The 27,666-nt window shown below is 42.1% G+C and overlaps 1 protein-coding gene across 1 annotated transcript in view; it reads right to left on the bottom strand.

The window, feature by feature from the left end:
- Positions 1-27,666, bottom strand: part of MTHFD1L (methylenetetrahydrofolate dehydrogenase (NADP+ dependent) 1 like) — a 114,255-nt gene that overhangs the window by 33,252 nt on the left and 53,337 nt on the right. The window contains exons 21-24 of the mRNA XM_035108760.3: positions 24,579-24,718; positions 21,603-21,644; positions 18,724-18,824; positions 17,300-17,477 (exon numbers count right to left, since the gene is read on the bottom strand). Of these exons, the coding sequence (XP_034964651.3) occupies positions 17,300-17,477; positions 18,724-18,824; positions 21,603-21,644; positions 24,579-24,718 (461 nt within the window). The remainder of the gene's footprint in view (positions 1-17,299; positions 17,478-18,723; positions 18,825-21,602; positions 21,645-24,578; positions 24,719-27,666) is intronic.

Here is a 27,666-nt window from a genome sequence, read left to right as displayed (position 1 = left end):
GTTTGTCAACCACTTTGAAATGAACTGGGATAGAAATAAGAATAAATACCACCACCACCACCCCCAGGAAAAGAGGATAAAAGGATGAATGAAAAATCGGAACACAGGTACGAGTTAACACAAGTATGTCTCCTCTTCCCCCGCCCCCTGGCCACGTAACAGCAAGGTACCTCAGCTACATTTCATTTCGTGATTAAGGAGACGCTATAGTGAAAGCCTGATCCTCATAGCAGAGGGGATTTTACAGCAGGATGCCTTTGAAATCAATAGTGCATTGATCAAACTGTGACCAGCTCATGCTGCACAAGCTTTGATTGCTGCACTTATGCCTGTAAAGCACTTACAGGATCCCTTCGATTAAAAGTCCCAAAGAAACATAATGCTTCATTGCTTTCCTGTAAAATGACAGGGCTTAACCTGATCATTATCCAGTTTGAGAATAAACCTCATTATCACATTGCTTTTCAACAAACAGAGAGATTCCCACCCCCTCCTCAAACATGCATTCAAATAAAAAAGACAAAATTGCTTAAAGAAATACCCATGGAAGCATCAGATAATCCCCCCCTTTTCATTCATTTTTCATTCACATCCTATCCTCTCCGTTTATCTTTATCTGCTGTGTGTCACTACCCTGGCAAGGGCTGTCAGCAATGCTGAGGGTAATGGATTGACCATTGTCAGCATTGCTGCCAATGAGGAATTTCCCACAAACCAAATACCAGCGTCAGAAGAGGAATTTTCTCAGGAGAAGAGCAGGGAAAGGGTTAAATTGTTCCTCTACTCCTGCTCTGCTCCCATTAGGGAACACACAAGTCCAGTAGATGCAATTTGCTCTGAAGCAAAGATACACTTAACTTCTTATGTTTTTTGGCCCTAAGAGGAGGAGGATAATTAAACTCACTCAGAAATATTTTTCTTTTCTTTTATGAACTTGAAATTGTGTCTCTTGGAATATGTGTCACTTTCAAGTACGCTGAAGGATGCGAGGTTTGATGATATTCTTTAAATTGACCCTTTTAAATCCCAAAACTTGATTTTTTAAATATATTTTTTAGGGCTGAGCAAAGTGTTTGGAAGTAAACACTTTAGCCTGTTGTCTTTGTCCATGGATTTTTTTGGCAGGGATACTGGAGTGGCTTGCCAGTTCCTGCTCCAGGTGGATCACGTTTAGTCAAAACACTCCACTATGACCTGTCCATCTTGGGTGGCCCTGGACGGCATACCGTAGCTCATAGCTTCTCTGAGTTATTCAAGCCCCTTTGCCACGACAAGGCAGTGATCCATGAAGGAGAAGACTCCCTGGAAAAGACCCTCATGTTGGGAAAGATTGAGGGCATAAGGAGAAGGGGACGACAGAGGACAAGACGGTTGGACAGTGTTCTCGAAGCTACCAACATGAGTCTAACCAAACTGCAGGAGGCAGTGGAAGACAGGAGTGCCAAGTGTGCTCTGGTCCATGGGGTCACGAAGAGTCGGACACGACTAAACGAAAACAACTCACTTTAGCACCTTTGTTTGTTTCTTTGGGGGTGAAGGAGTTAAAAATCAGTTTCCCTAGCAATTATGAGGTTGTCTTGTAGTCAAATCTAATACGTCAAATGACAACACTGTCACAGGCAATTTTTTAAACAAACAAAATCATGGTGAAGCAGCAGGAAGGAACCAAAAGTGAAAATGCTTATTTTACTGAACAAAAATATTTGTAAAATGTGCCCCCTATTTCATCTCAGCCTCTGTAATCCATATCTTTTAAGAAACTGCTCTTAACCCTATGTCTGCCTGAAGATCTTAAGATACTTAACCCTATGTCTGCCTGAAGATCTTAAGATATCTTATTGATATGCAATCTTATTTCACTGCTTTTGTGTTGAAAATAAGCAATTGATGTCATTTTAAGTATTATCACCTGCATTTATAAATTGTTGTTGTTGTTTAGTCGTGTCCGGCTCTTTGTGACCCCATGGACCAGAGCACTCCTGTCTTCCACTGCCCCATGGACCAGAGCACTCCTGTCTTCCACTGCCTCCCACAGTTTGGTCAGACTCATGTTCGTAGCTTCGAGAACACTGTCCAACCAGCTCATCCTCTGTCGTCCCCTTCTCCTTGTGCCCTCCATCTTTCCCAACATCAGGGTCTTTTCCATGGAGCCTTCCCTTCTCCTGAGGTGGCCAAAGTATTGGAGCCTCAGCTTCAGGATCTGACCTTCCAGTGAGCACTCAGGGCTTATTTCCTGAAGAATAGATAGATTTGATCTTCTTGCAGTCCATGGGACTCTCAAGAGTTTCCTCCAGCACCATAATTCAAAACTATCAATTCTTCGGCATCAATTCAAAAGCATCAATTCTGGGAGGCAGATGGGCCTTCCTACAATGATTAGCTCTTTACAGAGGTATCGCAAGATGGGTGGCACGTCTGAGGGGGCGACAAAATGCTGTGTGGCAGTCAACGGCTTCCCGCTGCCAAAATGGTTCACTCTCAGCTGTATGGTTCTTCGGGCTCTTCGTCGCAAGGCAGGCTTGCAGGCTCTTCGTCGCAAGGCACATGATCTCCCCCAAAAAGCTCCACAACTTTGGCTCTGCAAAAAAAAGCTCCACAACTTTGGTCCCACCCCCCAAAAACGTGAAATAAAGTCAAACCATTGTTGCAGGCAAAAAAATTCAATGTGGGGTGGGGTGGGGGTGGACAATAAATTTTCCATACTGGGTTCCACCTGACCTTGCTCCACCACTGGCTCTTCAATTACTCCAGTTCTATGCCATGTATTTTAGCACAGTCCCAGATGGGATAATTGTATTTCTTCCTACACCAGAAAAGTTCCCCTGCTTTCTTTTGATTTTACAAATCTGTTGTTGCCACACCTCTGTCTTGAAAGACAATGGAGTGCACTTCCAGGGATGAAGTTAAACCGCTGGAGAATCACAGTGCCTGCTGTGGCTGCAGAGACCAGTCACTCGTAACTGCTGCCTCCCGTGTTGTTTTTGTTTTTGCTGCATGAGCAGCACCAAAGTGACCTCTCCAGGGCCCAGGCCTGGGCAGTGTGTTTGGAGGTCCTGGACTGCCCTTACAAATCTAACTTGTAAATTTAAAATCTGTCAGTGGAGACTACAGCAAGCCAATGAGTAGCACAAATAAAACCAGCTCAGGGAATAATCTAGAACTGGCATTTCTAAGCTTTGTTATTCACATAGTAACTATAGGAAATGTGCTTAATGAAATCCATGCCTTAAGACATTTTTTGAATCACAAGTTACGTGTTTATTGTGGTTAAACTAGATAGGCTGGTGTCACATGCTGGATTTCAGGCGTTTTCATGGATGCCATTAAGTACAGTACAATATAATGAATGTCTGAGATAATACCTCATGAATAGCTTGGATATAAATCCTGGCAACCTGGACCCAGGGAGAGTATTCCAGCTGGCAGAATTTGCCATCGTAAAATTGTGACTCTTGTTACAATACCTCCATGTCAGTTGTCATTGCGAATGAAGGGGAAGAAATGCAAAACATCCTCATTAATGTAACTTTTGATTGCACTCTGGATACAGCCAAGAACAAAAAGTTGTAAGGAAAGAAAACATTCCACTGTCTTTTCTCAGAAAGCTCTCCTACTTCTAGTTCAGAGTTCCTTGCTGCTCCACTGTCTACTTTGCAAAATCTTTTTTTTTTTAAAAAAAAGAGACATTTGCCAAAATCTTCCCAATAAAAGTAGTCTCATAAAGGTGATTAGGCTTAAATTATATTTGATTCCAATTTCTATGATAAAATATTTAGAGCAGAGCAAGTTAAAAAAAAACCCTGAATGGGCCATGGACAACTCAACTCAGCTATAGGTCAGATACAGCTCCAAAATCAAATTATATAGCCCTAATGGCCCTACCAATGTTTAAACCATCTTTGGCAATAACTTTAATCAACTTTAGGATACTAAAAAACATGTCAATGCAGAAAACAAACCTCTAAGGATTAAGGTATACCGCTTCTGCTGCAAATAAAGCCTAGGGGCTGCCAGCTGGTGGAAATGGCAATAATAATAATAATAATAATAATAATAATAATAATAATAATATATTTATTCCCCAGCCACTCTAGGTGGCTTCCAACAGAAAAATAAAACAATCTATTAAACATTAAAAGCCTCCCTAAACAGGGCTGCCTTCAGATGTCTTCTAAAAATTTGTGGGATTGAAGGATCTCCACCCACAAATATAGAAGGCAAGGGATCACTAGCCACAGGCGGTACAGAATATGACCTTAAACTCCAGGGATGCATGGTGCCAGATTCACAACTGGTACTGTAAGAAATAGAAGGAACTGAACTTAAGCAACCTTATATACACAATGGATGAAGCCGGGAACTCTGGTCCCTTCTGTTGGGTATCAATGAAGATACAGCTAAACTAGAAAAACATTAGGTCCAAACCCATGGTGATCAGTGACAACATTACAGTCAAGTCCACGTGACAAGGCTTGCTAAACCTCTGTAAGAAATATGAATCACAGAAAGGCAAACAACCCTTTGCTGCAGTTGGATTAGCATGGACGACTGGAGCTATGTGGTTTCAAACAAACGCCACTTTGAGAGAAGATCTTGAAAAATCTGAATAAGATAGGACTGAAGAAGTGCAAAACATCTTAAAAGTTCAAGTCTCTGATGCTAGCATGGTTCAGGTATGCACTACTGAAAAATGGGCCAAATTATGCCACGTTTGCCAAGCTTATAAACAGTGAAAGGTTCTAAGCCCCAACTAAACAAGTGCCTGTCCTTCAAAGATTAGTTAAAGAATTGACTCTTAAAAGTCAGCTCTGTGGCACCAGCTACTGACTGTAAACAGCATGAGCAACAAATTAAATGACTTGAACAGAACTGGCAGTCAGATCAGTACAAATTGCTAGCATCACTCAATACCAATTCATCTAAAACAAAACAAAATGTTACTGAACATATGACCTAGTAATTGGAGTCAGACTGTCCTGATAAAAATTGACCTTATATTTAATGTCCACATAAATACATTTTGCAGTTTGTTTTTAAAGAGATGGCAAGCACCACCAGTTTTAAAACAAAAATATAAACTATCAAGTCCCAACACAACAAAAACTTTTCATAATGCCCCCTACCTCTATGCTGCTTGGAGACTATGATATTTTACAATCTTTGCCCATAAGAAAAAGTTTACATGCTCTTTGAGTTAAATCCAAACATTTAATTATCCAAACATCTTGTTTCTTTCAATTAGGCCTGCAGGACATTTCTGCATGGAATCATTTTTGTTATTTATTATTATTTTATTAAATTTGTATACTGCCCCTCATTCAAAAATCTCAGGCAGTTCACAACATAAAAATACAAAATAAAAACACAAACTAGATCAAGAACAGAAAAAACAACAACAATCTTCTTCTTCTTCTTTCTTTGGTGAGCACTCGTAGCCGAGTAAGATTGTCTTCCATAAACACGGTTTTAACAATGGGTCTGTAAGTGACTGGAGGCCAATTCTGGATCCACACGTCCTTCCACAGTGGGGACATTGGTTTCTAGGCAGGAGTTGATCACGGTGTGGATTTGCCAAGCGTGCCTTCCTCTTAGCACGTTTCTCCCTTGCATCCTGAGATCGAGTTTCTTCAAAGCCCATAACACCTTTGGTGAAGGCTGTTCTCCAACTGGAGTGCTCGCAGGCCAGTGTTTCCCAGTTGTCAGTGTTTTTACTACATTTTTAAAGATTTGCCTTGAGACAGTCTTTAAACCTCTTTTGTTGACCACCAGCATTACGATTTCCATTTTTAAGTTCGGAATAGAGTAGTTGCTTTGGAAGACGATCATCAGGCATTCGCAAAACATGACCAGTCCAACGAAGTTGATGTTGAAGAATCATTGCTTCAACACTGGTGATCTTTGCTTCTTCCAGTACACTGATATTAGTTCACCTGTCTTCCCAAATGATGTGTAAATTTTTTCAGAGACACCGTTGATGGAATCTTTCGAGGAGACACTCACACAAACACATTTTAAACGACACAGAATGTTAATCAACCAAAGGTCTGGTTGAAGAAAAACATGCTACAATACTGTTCTTCATTTGGCCTTAAGCCAAAGAATTTGGAAGTGAGGTTCTGATGTGTGCCTTCAGCAAATGTAACCAGTTGGGCACAATTTCCAACTAAAAAATGTAAAACAAAACTTACCCTTTCTATTACAGTCTAATAGAATTCTCTGTCCATTGTGAATAGGAACCTTTATTTACTCAAGCTACAATGTTTTCTACTCTGCCTTTCCTTCTCTCAGAAGCCCACCGCAACTGTGGACCAGAAAAAGGGATTTTCTGTACAAAGCTGATCCAAAGGCAGTAGCAGCATGTGTGAATGTACCCAGTGACTGAAAACTGTGAGAAGCTGTACAGCTACAACAGTTTATAAGTTTTGGATTAAGGCTTTAGATTCTTCTGCAAGTGTAAAAGTAGTGTTTTAGTGAAACAGAACCAGGCTGGCAAAAGTCCTTTTCAGCAGTGGCGGAGCTAGCTGCTCCAGCACCCAGAGTGGCGTGCACCCAGGGGCGGGGCTAGCATCCCAGGGGGGCGGGATGAGTGTCCCAGGGGTGCACCACCCGCAGCAAGCATCCTGGGGGGGGGGCTGTGCTGCCCATGGTGAGCGTCCCAGGGGGCAGTGATGTCACCCAGGGCGGTCCGCAGCCACCGCACCCACCTTGCTCTGCCTCTGCTTTTTGGCTCCCCTTTTCATCACCCTATGAGCTTTCAAGCCCACAACAGCCACGGAGATAAACACAAATATATAGAAACTGTATTTCATAACTGGAATAAGCACTGACTTTATGTTGGGTGGACCTGGTCTAAGTCACTTGCGAGACTTCCATGACTAGACAAATCCACTGTCTACTTCACTATAGTAAATGTGTGTTTTAAAACCAAACATTTATTATGATTCAGTACATTGTATCCTGAAATCAGTTGGGGTAACTAAAAAAAAAGAACCCCAACCAAAAAATGTTATGCAAAACTGCCAGTTTTTCACATGACACTTCTTGAAAGATACTGCAGCATTCAGTTCAGTTGGACCTAATCTGAACCTGGGTATAGTGGTGCTTAAATCTGACATTGACTACATGGCGCAGCTCCCTTCAGATTCATGGTGAAAATGGAACTTATGCATCCTGACCATCCTGACCTTGGGGATCAGGTGTGCTTCAGCCCAGAGGTGGAAAGCGAGCGATTCAGCCAGCCATGCCCTGCTCTCCCTCTCTCCAACTCTACACAGGTGATGGCGTTGTGAATGAAATTAATGAAAGCTTTGCGGTCCAGGATGTTTATATCCTATGGTGAGTGGATGGGTATCCTAGAAAGAAAAGTACCTGTCCTGCCCTGGGACATTTTGTGAGGGCCAGATTATGTGTTATACTATCAGATTGGAAGCCCAGGAGAAATATGCTATCTACATGCAACACAGAATTTCCTATGGTGATAGGTAACAGCTGTACACCCCAAAGGACGCAGGTATAGTATTCTCCCCATGTAGAACGTATTCTATCTTGTTTCAAAGAGCTGCTTACATAAGAATTTGCTGTGTAACACAATGGCTACTGCTTATACTGTTCATCCCTACACCGGACAAAATAAAGTTGCCAGTATATGTCCAGTATGTGAGGAGTGCTATGATGCTGTTAAGGTGCTACACCCAATATGCCAGCAAGTTTGGAAAACTCAGCAATGGCCAGAGGATTGGAGAAGATCAGTCTACATCCCAATTCCAAAGAAGGGCAGTGCCAAAGAATGCTCCAACTACCGCACAATTGCGCTCATTTCACACGCTAGCAAGGTTATGCTTAAAATTCTACAAGGCAGGCTTAGGCAGTATGTGGACCGAGAACTCCCAGAAGTGCAAGCTGGATTTCGAAAGGGCAGAGGAACCAGAGACCAAATAGCAAACATGCGCTGGATTATGGAGAAAGCTAGAGAGTTCCAGAAAAACGTCTACTTCTGCTTCATTGACTATGCAAAAGCCTTTGACTGTGTCGACCACAGCAAACTATGGCAAGTTCTTAAAGAAATGGGAGTGCCTGATCACCTCATCTGTCTCCTGAGAAATCTCTATGTGGGACAAGAAGCTACAGTTAGAACTGGATATGGAACAACTGAGTGGTTCAAAATTGGGAAAGGAGTACGACAAGGTTGTATATTGTCTCCCTGCTTATTTAACTTATATGCAGAATTCATCATGCGAAAGGCTGGACTAGATGAATCCCAAGCAGGAATTAAGATTGCCGGAAGAAATATCAACAACCTCAGATATGCAGATGACACAACCTTGATGGCAGAAAGTGAGGAGGAATTAAAGAACCTTTTAATGAGGGTGAAAGAGGAGAGCGCAAAATATGGTCTGAAGCTCAACATCAAAAAAACCAAGATCATGGCCACTGGTCCCATCACCTCCTGGCAAATAGAAGGGGAAGAAATGGAGGCAGTGAGAGATTTTACTTTCTTGGGCTCCTTGATCACTGCAGATGGTGACAGCAGTCACGAAATTAAAAGACGCCTGCTTCTTGGGAGAAAAGCAATGACAAACCTAGACAGCATCTTAAAAAGCAGAGACATCACCTTGCCGACAAAGGTCCGTATAGTTAAAGCTATGGTTTTCCCAGTAGTGATGTATAGAAGTGAGAGCTGGACCATAAAGAAGGCTGATCGCCGAAGAATTGATGCTTTTGAATTATGGTGCTGGAGGAGACTCTTGAGAGTCCCATGGACTGCTAGAAGATCAAACCTATCCATTCTTAAGGAAATCAGCCCTGAGTGCTCCCTGGAAGGACAGATCGTGAAGCTGAGGCTCCAATACTTTGGCCACCTCATGAGAAGAGAAGAATCCTTGGAAAAGACCCTGATGTTGGGAAAGATTGAGGGCACTAGGAGAAGGGGACGACAGAGGACAAGATGGTTGGACAGTGTTCTCGAAGCTACGAACATGAGTTTGACCAAACTACGGGAGGCAGTGCAAGACAGGAGTGCCTGGCGTGCTATGGTCCATGGGGTCACGAAGAGTCGGACACGACTAAACGACTAAACAACAACAGGGCTGCCTAAAGAGTCTTGGGAAAGTATATCTCAATGTGGTTTGATGCAAGTTTTGTATTGTTGGAAACAGATGACAGAAGAACAACAGACTTTTGCATTATTAATTCCTTAATTTCGGAAACCGTGCTGTGGTTTTTAAGTGTTGTATAAATTTATTTGTAGCAAAATACCAGGGCCTTTCTTCCAGTGGAAGTGTTTTGTGAAATCTATACTACGAAACTGTCAATGTAAGCTTATATTGAACATGACACAAGGTACCATGAGGGTCAGATTACAAGCATACTTGCCTATGCCTCAGTAGCTCTGGTGCCGCTTTGAGGAACAACAGATCCCTTCCAGTTTTGCTATGAAGCACGTAGCCTGACTGAGACTAATACTTTAAGAACAGTATAACTCATGTGTTTCTTCCCATGTGTATGAAGAGTGCTGAAATATGCTCATTCAAAACTGCCAGCTGTTGGATCAATGTACAGAATTTACCCCTAAGCAACAACTTAGGATGCAACAAGTGACAGTAAATCACTTTCATCAGTGAAGTAACAATGAAAATCGGGTTGAAAAATATCAGCTGCAATTTTGTCATTTTGGGGAAAATTCACACTGGGTGAGGTGCCTATGAAGACACGTTTATCCTTAATAATTCGCCTTTAGCTAAAAACCAGGGAAAGTTGGCGATCAGCTCATCCTGGGCTATGGGGCAATTTTATCTGGTCTCACATTCAGCCATACCAAAGCTAAAGCGTGGCTCACGGTTTCACTCATAAAAAGAGAGGAAAGATTTTTTTTATTCCCAATATGTACGAAAAGAGAAACCTTGCACTTTCAAATGTTACAACACTCTGTCAGATGTTAACCCAGAGTGGCTGCTTGAATGTTGTCCCCCCACCCCACCCCAATACATTCCTTTACATACTCATGCTTTCTCACTCCTCCTCCATTCCCCTTCTCATGGGTGGTGTTCAATGTGTACTCAGAGTAGACCCACTGAAATCGATGCCTAAGTTAGGTCCATTAATATCAGTGGGTCTACCCTGAGTACCTAACAGAATGCCATTCCATGCATACAAAGTGAATAGACATTATTTTCAGCTACAGAAATATCTTCTGTCTCGGCTTTTACACACCATGGAGCAAGACAGAAACAAGGACAGAAACACCATGGGCAGAAGCATGTGTGGGGAGCAATGTCTGAATAACCTCATAATGCGACCTGTGTTCAGTGTCATGTGAATGCTTCCAGATTAAAAAGATTTAAAATAAGCTTCTGTTTTTTTTAACATAATGAGAACAAATCTTTGGATTTATTATTAGTAATATTTTCTCATATATATATATATATATATATATATATATATATATAGCCTTGAGCTTGGGGATCAGTACTTCTTCATTTCTACACAGACTGGGAGAAATAATAAATAACCAACCCCCAGTAAATGAAGCCATCTATATCTTCCTCAAATCTATTGTGAGGAACACAGCCAAGACAAAATGCACAGTTCAAGGTGCTTTGGATTAATATGGCTTGGTGCTAAAATAGCAGCTGACTCTGCACATTTCATCTTTCATTTCTTTCTCTTGTTCTGTTCCCATTACCCTTTCCTAAATCTGTTTGTAATTTCAGCCTTCTCTTTTGATTCCACAAGTTCAGTGGATGACAGAGGGCAATTCCTAAACTCAAAGCCCCCTCCTTAGCTAGACTGCTGTAGGACAGAATTGACGGCCTAATGTATGGAAGAAAATGTTCACTTAAAAGTTTAAACTGTTATGCGAATCTACGCCTCCATCTGTGGCCATACGAGATTTGTTTTCATCTTCCCAACATGGAGCCACTTCCCACCCCATGTTTGAGAACATGAAAGGAACGGAAAATATTTAATAAAAACAAATATTAAAAGTGCCATGCTGTCACGTGGGATGGGCGGAGTGTGCAAATAAGAAAGGGACAAAGCTAGCTTTCAAACTCATCACTTAAAAAATAAAAAAAGATCAGGCAAAAAGCACATCCAGATTTTGTTTGAAAGAAATGCACATTAGGGGGTATTGTACACTTCACTGTATTTATGAATGCTTTCAAGTGCCATGTTGACAGATGTGACTCCTTGGAGGGGGTGGGGAAAGAAGCAGGGTGGCCTAGACTTCAAATTATGATTTGAAAGAGGGCTGTTGCAGAGGAACAAATAAGCTTTATTTGTCTCCCCACTGTGACTACCCCTCTGTAACAGGGGTAGCCAATATCATGCCCTCCAGACGTTGGATTACAACTCCCATCAGCCCCCACCAGCATGGCCAATGGCAAGGAGTGATAGGTGTTGTAGTCCAATAACATTTGGAAGCACCATGTTGGCTATCCCTGCTCTATAAGGACCAAAACCTCAGTGCACAAGCATAAAACAACATCCTTGGGCCACAGCCAAACATGTACAGTTTCTATAATTCCAGCAACATCAGATGCTGACTTAATATCCTGATTAGTTAACTGAGATCAAGCCAGAATTCCCTGGTACGGATGTCACAGGGGACTATGGCTTAATACAAGACGGGTTCTCCATTACAGAGAGCACGATTTGCGGTGGGGGCTGAAAACCACGCCTATGGCAAAGGTGGGGGCATGAGTGGCCACCGTTTGATTGGTTAAGGGCTGTTGTTGGGCAAATTGGTATGTATCATTTTGTGAATCAAACCTTGGGGTGTATTTAAGCTTAACGTTGGTTTTTTCTGGACCCTTCTCTTTGGCTGCGTTTCAAGGCAAGTTTATCTTATTATCAGTTCTGTCCTTAGGTGACAGTTGGGAACCAATGCCTACGCAACCACTCACACATTGTTTTGGATTTTAATAAAGTTGTGGCCAAATTCATGCCAAAAACCATTAAACTTAATTCTGTGTACGTTGTGATTTATTTAGGGGTGGTTTGGGGACCTCCACACGCAAGTACCAAAGCCAATGCAAGAGGAAGGAGAATTCAATCCTCCGATCACGTGGTGAAGGATGGGCTATAAATGTCTATAAATAAATAAAACAGATGATTGTTTCTTAATGGCCCTAGCTTAGCCACTTCGTTTTGCATAGGCTAGCCCAGGAATTCCTCTGCAGTTTGTATTCTCCCTTCATATCCCAAATGATCAAAATCCTAGCATTTATTATTTCTAGGGTTTAAGGGGGTCCTCCTGCCAAATCTACAACACCATTATTGATGAAATTTATACCTTAACCTTTCTCTTGGATGAGCCCATATCACTAATATGGCCTGGCAAAAATTTTCCTGTTTCCCACAGGCTTTTGGCTCTCAGTTTGAAGGGTTTTAAGTATTTGTGGCCACATTTAGTGGGGCAGCATCTACAAAACCACTCTTTTTTATTTGTATAGATGTGTGTGTTTTTGTTTTTTGTTGATTGTGCTTAATTTAAATGGTTTTAGTATTTCCAGTGTGTCTGGAAAGCCGCTTAAATCGTTTCCATTAGCAAAGTGGCTCATGAATAATAATAACAAACATTTAAAAAAGCATTCTAAAAGCAGTTTAAATCATTCAACCCAGTGATTTCAGGGTTTTTAGAAATCCTTATGTCCATCAGGGTTTGGCTCCTGATCTACAAACCCTGTATCTGTACGTATTTGATACTGCTTCAGTGTTGTTACTACAGTTGTACCTTGGTTCTCAAACAGAATGCGTTCCGGGAGTCCATTCGACTCCTGGAACCGTTCAAAAACCAAGGTGCAGCTTCCGATTGGCTGCAGGAGCGTACTGCAGCCAATCAGAAGCTGCGAAGGCTATGCCGGATGTTTGGCTACTGAAAATCGTTCAAAAACTGGGACACTTCGGAATCCAAGGCGTTTGAGAGCCAAGATACGGCTGTATTAGATTATTATTATTTTTGCCCACCTTTCATCCTAAAGTCATAGAATCATAGAATCATAGAGTTGGAAGAGACCACAAGGGCCATCCAGTCCAACCCCCTGCCAAGCAGGAAACACCATCAAAGCATTCCTGACAGATGGCTGTCAAGCCTCTGCTTAAAGACCTCCAAAGAAGGAGACTCCACCACACTCCTTGGCAGCAAATTCCACTGCCGAACAGCTCTTACTGTCAGGAAGTTCTTCTTAATGTTTAGGTGGAATTTTCTTTCTTGTAGTTTGAATCCGTTGCTCCGTGTCCGCTTCTCTGGAGCAGCAGAAAACAACCTTTCTCCCTCCTCTATATGACATCCTTTTATATATTTGAACATGGTTATCATATCACCCCTTAACCTTCTCTTCTCCAGGCTAAACATACCCAGCTCCCTAAGCCGTTCCTCATAAGGCATCGTTTCCAGGCCTTTGACCATTTTGGTTGCCCTCTTCTGGACACGTTCCAGCTTATCAGTATCCTTCTTGAACTGTGGTGCCCAGAACTGGACACAGTACTCCAGGTGAGGTCTGACCAGAGCAGAATACAGTGGTACTATTACTTCCCTTGATCTAGATGCTATACTCCTATTGATGCAGCCCAGAATTGCATTGGCTTTTTTAGCTGCTGCATCACACTGCTGACTCATGTCAAGTTTGTGGTCTACCAAGACTCCTAGATCCTTTTCACATGTACTGCTCTCAAGCCAGGTGTCTCCCATCCTGTATTTGTGCCTTTCATTTTTTTTGCCCAAGTGTAGTACTTTACATTTCTCCTTGTTAAAATTCATCTTGTTTGCTTTGGCCCAGTTGTCTAATCTGTTAAGGTCATTCTGAAGTGTGATCCTGTCCTCTGGGGTGTTAGCCACCCCTCCCAATTTGGTGTCATCTGCAAACTTGCTCAGGATGCCCTCAAGCCCATCATCCAAGTCATTGATAAAGATGTTGAACAAGACTGGGCCCAAGACAGAACCCTGTGGCACCCCACTAGTCACTACTCTCCAGGATGAGGAGGAGCCATTGATGAGCACCCTTTGGGTTCGGTCAGTAAGCCAGTTACAAATCCACTGAATGGTAGCATTGTCTAGCTGAATGGTAGCATTGTCTAGCCCACAAGTCCTAGAGCAGGTTCCAGCAACTCAAATAATATAAATTTAAATCAACTGAAATAAATAAAACAGATGAAATACTTTTGAAGCAGAGACCCACGTTTAGAAGCAGCCTCCCTGTGTTCAGTATAAACATTCTCAAGGATTGAACAGGGGGAGATAATTATGCAACTTTGTAGAACTCGGTTGTGCACAACTCTGATTGGCAGGTGTCCAAGTAGTTCTATACTTTTTCCTATCAAATTACCGTAATAAAGCAAAAAACAGGCTGTCTCATTTGGGGAAGGGCCATAGTTCAATGGTAGAACATCTGCTTTGCATGCAGAAGGTCCCAGGCTCAATGTCTGGCACCTTCAATGGACTGGGAAACGCTCCCTGTCTAAAATATTGGAGAGCCACAGCCTGTCAATGAGGACAATACTGAGCTAGACGGACCAATGGTCTGACTTCATATAACGCAGTTATACATGCAGCCTTTAAAAAACAAAGTGCCTGCCTGAAGCGTGAAGGCAGAGCAAGACTCACAGAAGTACCAGGATTTGATTTACTGGTATGCATATCTGTCAATCAAATTGTGAAGTGAGGAAAAAGCTAGGCTCATTCCATTGCTGAGGGACATGCTGCAGGCTCTCTTTTTAATTATGTCTGTCTTCACCCAAGTTGATGTGGTGAGAGAAGGCTTGTGTTATGTTTTCTGTACTTTGATTTCTCAAGAGGAGAAATATGTAGTTCTGACAAAAAAAATCTCTTGTCAGCAGAAATCTCTGAGAGCCAAATGGGTTTTCGGCTGGCCGCAAGTTGTGAGCAATAGGAACCTTATGCTACAATCTCGTAGCACAAAGGTAGGAGAACTTTTTCAGCATTCCCTTCTGGGCAACCACATGGTGGTAGTGGGCAAGGCCATGGGCAAAGGTAGGTGGAACAAGGATTGGAAACTTCCCCTTTCTACTGCTGACTGGGTGCTACACATACCTTCTCCATCCAGACAAATAAGGGGCATTGTCTGAGTTCAAGGACCCATTTGCAGTTAAGCAAAAATACTCTAGAAGGGTGTGAAGCAGGGCCAGTGAGGCAACACTCAAGGAGGGTGGCAAGAAGGACCAACGAAGGGGTGTTGGAGGGGAGAAAGTGTGGTGTGGAAAACAGACCCAAGGGCCAGAGCTTAGAGCAGGCTTCCTCAACCTCAGCCCTCCAGATGTTTTTGGCCTACACCCCCCATGATCCCTAGCTAGCAGAACCAGTGGTCAGGGATGATGGGAACTGTAGTCTCAAAACATCTGGAGTAAGGTTACCAGATGTCCCCGTTTCCCAGGGACAGTCCCCATATTTACAAATCAGTCCCCTGATAAAATCCATCTATTTAATAGGAAGTTGAAAAGTGCCCTGGATTCATTGAAAAATATATGGTAACCTTAAACTGGAGGGCCGAAGTTGAGGAAGCCTGGCTTAGAGGGCCACATTTGGCCCCTGAGTCTGAAGTTCCCCACCCCTGTATTACTTAATTACTGAAGCCTGGAAGGTTTGGGAAAGGGATGTATAGGATTCAACATCTACTTGTGCCGCCACTCTACCCTCATCTAGGCTTAATGCTAATGGTAATGAATGCACTTATGCTGAGTAATAGCTTTCTGCTTCAACTTAAAAACTTGTTCGAAACACTGGAAGGAAGACTTCTTAGATAGGAGCACTGGTATGTTGATGATCACTATTTGTATTCCAGCTGATACTAAAAAAACACACCCAAATCCTGTGAAATACAGATTGCTTCATACAGAATTCAGATGGCTTTTGTGGGCAATTCTCTCTAACAATGGGAAAGAAATAATAAACAACACAGAGTCAAACCATTTAGATGGGCTCTTGTGTGAAGACAAACATTGTTAATATTGTAAACTTCTCTGTGGTCTTCTCAAAGCTACTTGCCGCCTGTCTGCATTTTTGCAAAAATCCCTTGTGTAATTCCCAATCCCACAATTTATTTGGATATCTTTAGCTTCACCTTATTTCTTAGTATTTCAGCCCCTTGACAAATGATGTAAGGCTTTTCACATCTCACTCACGCTCTCAAATCAGGGCACTGTTGCTTCTTCACACCACATTCCAACTATGCCAGAAAGTTAGTTACTAATCTTGCTGCTAATTAACTTGCTTATATTAGCTAACAATGCACTGGTTAATCTATATGCTTGCTAGTATAAAATGGTAGGATTTAGAAGAAGGAAAAACAGAGCAACTGCATAAAATGGAATTAAATTTAAGACTGACTGTTTTAAAGGGCAATAATATGGAGAAATCCAACAATAAACAAATGTTCAACGTGTACTTACTTCTTAATTATTATTTTAAAAATCCACTCCCCCTTAAAAAGCAAAGATTGGCTCCCAGTAGTCTCTTATCTAGGCAATCATCAGCTCTCCTTCTCCCTCCCCCCCCCCGCCCCAACAGCTTGCTTTCACAAATACTGTAACATTAGATGCTCCCAGACAGATTAAAGATTTGAGCTAAGGAATATTCTATTAGGCAGGGGCATATGAATTAAAATGGGACGCGGGTGGCGCTGTGGTCTAAACTACAGAGCCTCTTGGGTGTGCCAATTAGAAGATTGGCGGTTGAAATCTGAATGATGGGGTGAGCTCCCATTGCTCTGTCCCAGCTTCTGCCAACCTAACAGTTTGAAAGCATACCAGAGCAAGTAGATAAATAGGTACCGCTGCAGCAGGAAGGTATATGGCATTTCTGTGCATTCTGGCTTCTGTCACGGTGTTCCGTTGCACCAGAAGTGGTTTAGTTATGGTGGTCACATAACCTAGAAAGCTGTCTGTGGACAAATGCCGGCTCCCTCAGCCTGAAGCGAGTTGCCTTTGACCGGACTTAACTGTCCAGGGGTCCTTTACCTTACCTTTTTACCTTATGAATTAAAAGGGTAGCATGTGTGCCAGATCCTGAGTTAGACATTAAAACAGAGCACAATTCAAAACAATGCATACAGAATTTGGATTCCATCATATATATTTGAACCTAACAGTTTTCAAAGTGTGCAGAGTAAGAAAGCTTGTAACAGGACATGTTTGAATTAGAATTTTGACAAAAAACCACCAACATAGATATGATCCCATCAGCAGTAATGTGTACATCTAAAGATACAGAGTGAACAGCTACAACTTCCACTATGTGGAAATAAATGCACATACCACAAAGAAATTGGTTGGATCTTTTGCTTACCTCTAGGTCATAGAGATATCTGAAGCTATTCTGCTGACTGGCAGCTCTTCTTACAGCCTGAGCCAATTCCACAGCTCCTCTGCCCCCATATGACCAGTGACTGCATGGCACTGCATCAGAAGCTCCAGACTGCTTGGCAATCTCACAGACTAAATCAATCTCAGCAGGAGAGTCCGTTCTGCCAACAAAACAATCATTTCATTTACAACTTTATTTATCAGTCAAATTTGCTAAGTGGCTCCCCATACTAATGTACTTAGGGACAACAGCAGTTCATTAGATAAGAGCTAGGATGGAAACCCTGTAGCCCTATAGATATTTTTGGTAGACTCTAATTCCCATCAGCCACAGCCAGCATGGCCAATGGTCAGGGATTATGGGTGTTTTAGTCCACCATTATCTGTAGGGCCACAGGTTCCCCTGTGCCTGGGTAAGAGAATTATACAAAATATCTAAGCAATATGTTTATACAAACTTAGCACTATTCACAGTTTTAACTTAAAGGTAAAGGGACCCCTGACCATGAGGTCCAGTCGTGTCCGACTCTGGGGTTGCAGCGCTCATTTCGCGTTATTGGCTGAGGGAGCCGGCATACAGCTTCCAGGTCATGTGGCCAACATGACTAAGCCGCTTCTGGCGAACCAGAACAGCACACGGAAACACCGTTTACCTTCCCGCCGGAGTGGTACCTATTTATCTACTTGTACTTTGAGGTGCTTTCGAACTGCTAGGTTGGCAGGAGCTGGGACCAAGCAACAGGAGCTCACCCCGTCGCAGGGATTCGAACCGCTGACGTTCTGATCTGCAAGCCTTAGACTCTGTGGTTTAACACACAGTGCCACCCGCGTCCCAGTTATAACTTAGGCAAGACTAAAAACAATATGGCTTTATACACCATGGGTGCAAGCTCCAAGGTCCATTCACCACTGACTCCTACAAAATTGAACATGGTAACTGGCACTGGGTTACTGAAGAGATGAGAAAACTGGTCTCTCCTCCTTCCATGTGTGCTGCCACATATCAACTTGGCTATCTCTATTACTTTTTTAGTGTCTAGTTGCAATCAGCAGCCACTCTCTGGAGGAAGGGCTCATGAGTCAGAGGAGCAAGGATAGCTGCAGACCTCAGAAAGTACTGAGGTGGCTGTGGAAGGTACACATAGAAATAACTTAAAATGAATTCAAATATCCAGGGCCTGGTGAACTGCATCCAAGGGTATGAAAGGAGCTTGTGGATATAATTATAGAACCTCTGTCTATAATCTTTGAGAATTCTTGGAGAACAAGTGTGGTCACTATAGTCTGGAGGTGGGCAAATGTTATCCCCGTTTTCAAAAAGGGTAAAGAAAGAATACCCAGGTAACTACCAACTGGTCAGCTTGACATGATAAGACCCAGAATGGATTTCTAAAAAACAAGTCTTACTTGAAAACATTGAGAGCCACTACAACTGGAACACCAAACTGCTGGGCAATTTCAATTTGTTTCCGTAAGTTACTGCAGCCATCAGATACCAGCTTGAGATTCTGGTGGACAGAGAACAAAAAGTTGATATAAATTTAACTGCAATAAAAATACTTTTTACTTTCATTCAATGCTTCTTCTTTTTTTCTAAAGCTAGATAGTACAGTGAATTTCTCCTCAAGATCACTATATTAAGAGTTCTTAACCATCCTTCATTCTAAGTCCCCAGGGTTGCAGTATTAAAATCAGTTAAAAAAAACTTGCATTCAGACAAATTGGTAGCAGCATGGCAAAAAAATAGGCACCCAGTCCTACTAGCCACAAAAATGATGCTTATCATGCACTATGTCTGTGGATTAATAAAAACAAGCTCCTGGAAGTTGTATAGGCCAGTGTTTCTCAACCTTTTTTGGGCCACGGCACACTTGTTCCATGAAAAAAATCACGCGGCACAGCACCATTAAAAAAGTTAAAAAATTTAACTCTGTGCCGCCCTATATTGACTATAATTATGACTGTAAGAAACACTTGCCAATTGCTGTGTTGGTTGCAATCTCCTGTAATAAGGCTTCACAAGCTGCTGATTTCTCTGCCAGCACGTGCTCCTCGCCGAAGAGGCCGCTCACTCCCTGACAGAGTTACAGTTTGGATGCTGGCTGGACAAAAGAGGCTCTTCTCTTTGCACCTATGGAGTCCCTGTGCGATTTTTATGCGTTACAAAATGCATTGTTTCATTTCCACGTGGCTCCGCTCCTCCCGTCGAACCCGGCTGGGCCGTCCCAAGGTTGCGGTGCATGTTGGGATACTGGGGGTTCTGCTGCTTTTTCCTCTCTGGGGGGTGTGGGCTGAGGTTGCGGCTGCAGAGATGGTGAGTAGGGGAGGGGGAGTGCTCGGCGGCTTTCGATTGGGTGCGGAAGACCATAGACAACTAAGTCAAAGGGACGCTCGAGGAGGAACCATAGAGATAAAAGAGAGAGCGGAGAGTGGTGGTGGTGCGGGCGGGGCAGGCAGGCGGGTTATGACAGGAATCGCCGCCATCTTGTGAAGGGCGCGCTCAAACGCAGCCATGCTGAGAAGGTTCTCTGCACATAGGTACGGTAGTTCTGCAAATCGCCCTTCTCGTCGCCGCACGTCGCAGCACACCAGGCAGCGTCTCGCGGCACAGTAGTGTGCCGCGGAACAGCGGTTGAGAAACGCTGGTATAGGCCACAGCCAAGTTTCCTCAGTTCTAACCCACAGTTCCACCTAAAGGGTTTGTATGGCAAACAGGATTAAATAGATTTCTGCTTATCTCCCAAGTTGCAATCCTATGCACACTTACCTGGCAGTAAGCCTACTTCTGAACAGAAATACGTAGCATTGTGGTTCTTATTAACTTTATTCCATACTGCATAGAAAACTCTGTTCAACATGTGACTAGTTCAAGGAAGCTCAAATCTGGACAGAATCATGAAATCCAGTCTGCTGAAAAATCTTTCAAGCCTATTATGTCTGAGATTCGAAACTAATTTTGGACACTGCTAATCTATAGATCTCGAGATCATTACTTGTAGAACTGGTATGGCTGCTGAGTGAGTCTACATCTGCAGTTCACATGGGGCTGCTGGTGGCGCATGATGTTACAAGAACAATGAGATTCTTGCTGCTTTAAACTTTTCCGGAAGTGCCCCTCAAAAAAGCTTCTACATACACATCCCCTCCAGTCTTGAGATGCACAGAGGATTTCAGGACAAAGACTAGGTGATTACCAAGAGATTTTTATTTTTATTTAAAGATGTGTTGGGAAAGGGAATTGAAAGAGGATATTGAAATGTGGATGTGGGAAACCGTTAGCACTGCATGCCTGTGATATGCGAGAGAGACAGCAAAGGCAGGGAACACTCCTTCCAGCACTGCTGTTTAAGGGAACCACTGATGGATCTTGGGGCTACCAGAATTCTAGATCCTGCTGTTAGTGTGGGATTATCAAATTGGTCACAGAGTCACTCACTGTAAAACTATATGCATAACCTATGGTCAGAATATTTGTGGCATGAGCTTTGAGCTTTGTGGCTGGAAGTCTACTTCCATCTAAACCATGAAGCAATAAAAAAAGTGTTTTTTGGGGGAGAAACTAACCACATAAACAACACGAGAGCTGCAGATTGTAGCAACCTTGTTTCTTAATCAAGCGTTAAAGAAACAACGTGCATTTATTAGCTCATTGAAACAGGAACAAACAAACACTGTTGCACAATTTGTTAATACTACAGAAAGGTCTGGACAATTGCTTTGCTATTTCTTATGGAAAATATATGAAGTCCTGTGCATTTAGTTATCAAAATGAAGGAAAATGATCTTTTGTTGCAAAGTATTTGGTTACATCTATTTTTATAATCATTTATATCCTGCTTCCGTAGCCCAGCAAGAGTGTTCAGACACAACTAGGTGACTAACAAATACAACAGAAATGCCAAAAGCATAGAAAAACTTGGGTTTTTTCCTAAATTAAGAGTGGTAAACAAACAATCAAACAAATAACAGAAATAGGAACATAGGGAGCTGCCTTATACCAAGTCAGACCATTGGCCCATCTTTCTCAGTACTGTCTACACTGACTGGCAGCAACTCTATGGGATTTCAGGAAGGGAGTCTTCCCCAGTTCTGCCTGGAGATGCTGGGGATTGAACCTGGGACCTGGGACCTTCTGCTTGCAAGGCAGATGCTCTACCACTGAGCTATCACCCTTCCCCTTCATCCAGGAGTCTAGTCTTTGTAAATGTCAATTTTAACTCCTCTGTTGCCTTGACTGCCTGCAAAGTAACAATGAAAGATTTAAGTCTGTCAGGAAATGGTCTTACCTCTTCTGTATATTCTTTCTTAAGAGGGGCACCAGCTGTCACCTGAGATAACAAACAAGTAGTTAAACAATGGTCATAGAACAGAGGTTGCTTCATGGAATCTTATTTTGATACCTTTCTAAAAAGTAGCTTGGGTCAGCATTTAACAGTATCAACAGGGGGAATATTAGAATTTCACATTGCTTCTTTCATTAATTATTGTATCTACACAAGCAGATTATTGATGTTGTAGTGTGATTTGGCAATATCTAGTATTCTTCAAGCCAGCATGAGCTAAACATTGTTAGATTCAAGCCCTGAGTTCATTTTCAGCAGACCTCAAAATAAAACCATTAAGTTTTTACCAAAATGTTCAAGCTTCCATTTTGAAACTGAAGTTACATTGCATCAGCCCCTGCTGGAGGAAACCGTGGCCTGTGAGGAGAGGTTGTAGGGAAAACACTGCAAGTAGGGGGAAGGGTTAAGCACTCCTGCTTTTCTCCTGCAAAAGCCTCCATCCCTGTGTTCACACCATTCGTCTCAGTTGGAAACCCAATAACATGTTCAAATAACATGCTGTTTCAGGAACATTTTAAGACACTTAAGGATACTGTGAACCCTTTTTTTTCTTCAAAAAAATGATAAGAGACAAATACGGAGCACCTGTTGCCTATCATTTTTACCATGCTATATAATAAATTGTTCCCAGCTAATGCCCCAATGCCAGATGAGAGCTGCAGCCTATCCAACAACCGCAACTATTGTTACACACTCCTCTTTAGCACATGACTTAGGCAATTCTCAGCATCCTATCCCTTCCATTATTTTGTGTTGGTTTCCAGTAGGGGGGTGGATGAAGCAATAACCAGGGAGGATAGGTGGAGGAGTTGGATGTTGCTGGCAACATGATAAGGAGAGGGTAAGAAAGTGGAGAATCAGAGGAGGAGCTTATGGAGGGGAGGGGCTTGCTAGAAAGCCTCTCTGAAAGGTACAATTGGGAGCAGGGTTTATTGGGTTTGCCTCTTGAATAGGAGTTGTCAGGAAATGTAACCACTGTCCCACTTCCCCCTTTGAAATCTTATTCCTTGACAAATCTTGAACAACCCTGTTGCTTGTAAATAATTATTTTAAAAGTTCAAGTCTGTTAAGCTACATTTGGCAGTTCTTCAGAGCACAACACTAACAAAGTAAATTGACTCCAATTCCTGAAAACCAGCAGCCCAGCATAAATATGAAGCACACCTCAACTGGAAAAGTTAAGGAAGGAAAGTGAGCTAGAAATATTCGGGGGGGGGGAGAGAAATCTATTTACATTCTAATTTGTGAATTATATGGCTTGGTGCTTTCCTTGCTTAGAGTGAATGCTTAATTTGGCTAAGCGAAGAAGGTGAAACGAGTGTTAGAGATTTCAGTGGCCATGCTCAGCCTGCACACAGCTATTCGAAAGAAGCAGTCTTATTTCAACCAAAGTTCTCAGACAAGTAAATACATCCCCTTCAATCGGGGGTTGGGAATGGTTGGGTGCCAAAGCACTGGTCATTGTTACCCAGTCAACAGGTATCTGAAGCTGGATGATGAGAAGAGTTTAATAAATAATATTATGACTGTATGCCAAAACATACTCACATAGCAGTAGGTGTCATTGAGATCAATGGGGCTTTACTTCTGAGTAAACATGGTTAGGCTCATGGTGTAGGTAAGAGAGTGAGTTTGCAAAGTGTTAAGCAGAAAAGTAGTTTGCAGAATAATCTGAAAGGTGGAATCAGGACATGTATTCTGTGAGAGAGTTTCAGTGTAACATGAAATGGTGCATCCGCTAGTTTAGGAACAAAGGCTGCCCGAGTGAGCATGGAAGATGAAGAGCCAGGAAAGGCAAAAGCAAGAATCTGGTGAATGCGAAGGCAAACTGCAGAGAGGATGAATGTGATCATAGCAGCTACCACACAATCTTGGAAGCAAAAATTCTGCACAGAGGTTAAGATAGTTGAAGTGGGACCAGTAAATGTTTACAAACAAATAGCAATGGCCCGCAGGGAAGTTGGTTGCAAAAGCCCAGGAAAAAGATAGGAAGTCCAGCTCTAGTGAGAAATTAAAGTTAAGAAAAAGAGGGCGGAAAGTGACAAAGTAGATGAAAGCCAGACTGCATGCTTGGTTGACAGGATAAGGGAAAGGAAAGTACTCCAAGAACTCAAGAGGCAGGAGAGGGAGCTCTGGTTGTAATATATCTGCCTTGAGTACTGCTATGATCAGGATCAAAAGAAGTCAAAGAAATGGGGGCAAGCTCAGCACTTTCATTTCCAGGGATTTTAGTAACTCCATCCCATTATATTCAGCTGGTCTTAAATGTACTTAACAGTACTAGAGGATATCCCTAGTTAGTAGTTCAGGACTGAGGAAATGGCAGAAACAGAGCAGAGTGGGTAGCAGTTCAGACTAGAGGACACAGTGGGTTTTTCATGCTTAGAGAAGCATTAGTGAAATCAATGGGATGCCCATTGATTTAACTGGGTCTGCTCTAAGCACGACAATACTCAATTATAACCCCACCTACCTAGGAGTAAGCCCCACTGAATTCGATAGGACCTATTTCTTAGTAGGCATGGTTAGGATTTTGCTATAAATCTGGATGTAACCTTGTGAGTTTAGCCGTGGCATTTCAAAGGCCAGTGCTCACGTGTAAAAAAGAGAGAGAGAGAAAGAGTGGGGGAGAAGAAAAATTCCAAACAGACCTAATTCTCCTTGCTAAATTTTTAGTCCTTTTTAAAGCTATCCTCTTTAATACATCTTAATCCAACAAGCAACACAGATAATGCCACATCTACATGATGAAAGGCATTGAAATGAGAGTCTTTGTTAAATTAGCTAACATTGAGAACTATTCCAGCAATTCTGAAATTAAAGCGTTTATACATATTTCTAATGATAAGGGGCTTTCTCAGGCTTAGGGAGTTCTAAAAGATTTATCATTTGTTTTATGAGATAGGTAAAGAAACTTACATTTGGCCCACCTCCATGCATCTTCAAAGCCCGCACTGTAGCAACAAGCACAACCACACTGGGAACCAGGCCAGAAGCTCTGCATTTGATGTTGAAGAATTTCTCCATCCCAATATCAGCACCAAAACCAGCTTCAGTTGCTGTTAGGAACAAGGGGTTAGTTAAGAGGGATCAGAAAGTCAATTTGGCAGTCACTAAATACCTAGTTTACACGAACAGAGCTCCACATGTGCAGGGGCTTCTTCCTTCTCTTCTAGGAGTGGTGAGATGCTTTGCATATATGTGGGGCTGCCATTGGTCCAGAACTTTCAGCTGGTTCAAAACACTGAGGCTAGACTGTTGATGGGGACAGGCTATTGCCAGTACATAACTGGTGCTCAAAAGCTTGCACTACTCTGCCCACACATTTCTTGGTCAAGTTAAATGTTCTTCTATTGATTTGCAATGTCCTTTATAATTTGGGTCTAGGAGACTTCAGGACCTCCTGATCCCTTAGATCTCTACTTGATCACTGAGGTCTTTAGCTGAGCCACTGTTTGTGCTCTGGCATGGCTCAGATGCTCAGATCGTATCCACCAGGAGTTATATGTTCAGTATTGCAGTATTTTGTGGAACTCCTTCCTGTTGACCTTCCAGTGCTTACTGAAGACTTTTATTTCAGCAGGCTTTTAAAGTGAATTCTGATTTTTAGTTTTATTTCATTTTTAGTTTCATTGTATTAGGTCTCCTGTACACTGTTTAGAGATTACTGTAATTAAATGACAAATAGTTAAAATAAATGTACTGTATAGTCCTGCAATCAGTTGCAGCAAACTTATAATTAATGGAAATTCTATAATTATATGTAATTAAAGGCAGGATGCACCTCTAACTGGCCCCATCAGCAGAAGATCTGTGAACGGACTTCTGCTTGCACAATGGGGCTCCCCCTCTCTTCCCCCATCCCCCCAATTGGTTTGGGGTGTGTGTGACAATCCCCAGTTGAGCATGTGGAAGAGGAGAGGCAACTCCCCTCGCAAGCAAGAAACCAAAACAAATAACAACCCCCAAACCTCATTTCTAAGCAATATATTTAAAAACTGGGGACAAGATACTCTAGTCTAGTGGATGTGAAGGGGGGTATCTGGGGACATGGCCACCACACTGTGGACCCCATCTGGCTTGGGGTGGAGAGGAGGAAGAGGAGGAGAGGTGGTGGCGATGTAGGGCTTATCTCAAAAGTGAATAGAATTTCTTATTTAAAAGACTCCAACTTTCAAGAGAGGAAGGAAGCAGGATGCTGTATAAAAGCTGCTAGGATGAAGGCTACCAACTGCAAAGGAAATAAAACAGAGAGTAATTCTGAAGATAAAGCCATGTGCCAAAACCATGTACTTTGAAACCTGTTTGTGCTCAAATATTCAGCACAATCACTTTTGTATTATTTCCTGCCTGTAAATCAGAGTGCCAATGAAAACATGAGCAACTGGAGGCCAAAGAGCAAGAGAGAGTCATGCTAATCCCTAGTTCAACAATGACATAAGTATGAATAAGTCTTCTATTAAACCAATGGGAATCAAACGACGACTTGCAATACATTTTGCTGGAAACCCACAATTAGCCACTGGGACAAGCTAAGCCAAGAACCTGCATGCTGTGTAAAGAGCCACTGGAGGTTATCAGATTTACTTTCTCCTGATAGGCAGCATGGGAATTCATCACTAGATTTTTCTCTTTGCAATCTACAAGACTATCTGGGCTGCTTTCTCTCAGGAGCTAGAACAGGTAGCAGCAGTAGCAGGACAGGCAACTGATGGGGGTTAGATCTCCAGTTGCTAGAGCTGTCTTTCACAGAACAGTTTAATGCAATTTAGCCAGTAGTTCAAAAGACTCCAGGGAGTACTTTACAGTAGGTCATATAAGAAGGCACTCTATGTAGGGCTATTTTACAAGCAGCAGTCCCAGAGTCAGATCCTTGCTCAGCCATAACACTTAGGGACTTATCTGACGATATCCAATGTCAGCTTAAGGGCATATCTGTGATCTGATCTGAGTCCTTAGGCTAGGAAAAGGAAACCTATTGCAATTCCACAGCAGCCAATTTTAGCTGCTCATAAGAGTGTACACTCAACAGAGGGACATTGCCAATCCCAGCTCTCTGATATACAGTATGTATATACATGATGTATATACATCATGATGTATATACAGTATGTATATACATCATGATGTATATACATCATGTATATGCATGTACACATATGTACTGAATATGTACATGTGCATTTCAGCACCTGTATGTCACTGTCACTTTAAAATATTTAGGTATACACTTAAAATATCACTAGCATACAACTTAAAAATGTAAAGCATGAAGTTGTCCTAAAATAATGCAATCTGTGCCTTGGCCAAACACTTAAATTTTTCCATCCTCTCACTTTAGGTAATAATTTTATTCTCCTGACTTTAGGTATCCTATTAGTGTAAATGCTGTGAGTAAATAGAATTAACAGCAATACAGAGTTATGTATTTTCTTTTTTACATATTACTGAATCTGAAGAGAACTTTTCAATGAATAAAGTTAGGGGGAAAATAGATGTCCAGAATTAAACATGGATATAAGACCAGTATTATAGATTTGTAAGGATCACAAGAGTCATCTAGTTCAGCCCCCTGCAATGCAGGAATCTTTTGCCCAATGCAGGGTTCGAACCCACAAACCTGAGATTAAGTCTCATGCTCTTCTGACTGAGCCACTCTGAACATTTATAGCCACATATATATGGAAGGAAGAATGAAAGGCAAGTTAAGGGAAATGCCTTTAACTTTTTCATTATTACTTTAAAAGTATATACTACATTTTGGTGAAATAAAAAATACATCAAACCATTCTGGAGACTCAGCATTTGTGGATTATTTCATCCACTTTCTCAGTGCAAAATGCTTTTGGGAAATGTATTATTTCTTTTTTAGAATCCTGAATGTCAATGGCTGATTGGATTTCTCAGCCTTCAGAAAAAGAAAGCAGCAACTATACTGCAGTTTAAGCAGCTACACATTAGCCCTCAATGCAGCAGTGTTTTGACATGGCAAGGAGCCCTACAAAAA

This window comes from Zootoca vivipara, chromosome 3, assembly GCF_965207765.1.
Source record: "Zootoca vivipara chromosome 3, rZooViv2.hap1.1, whole genome shotgun sequence".
Classification (NCBI taxonomy): Eukaryota; Metazoa; Chordata; class Lepidosauria; order Squamata; family Lacertidae; genus Zootoca; species Zootoca vivipara.
This window is presented reverse-complemented; position numbering and strand designations above follow the sequence as displayed.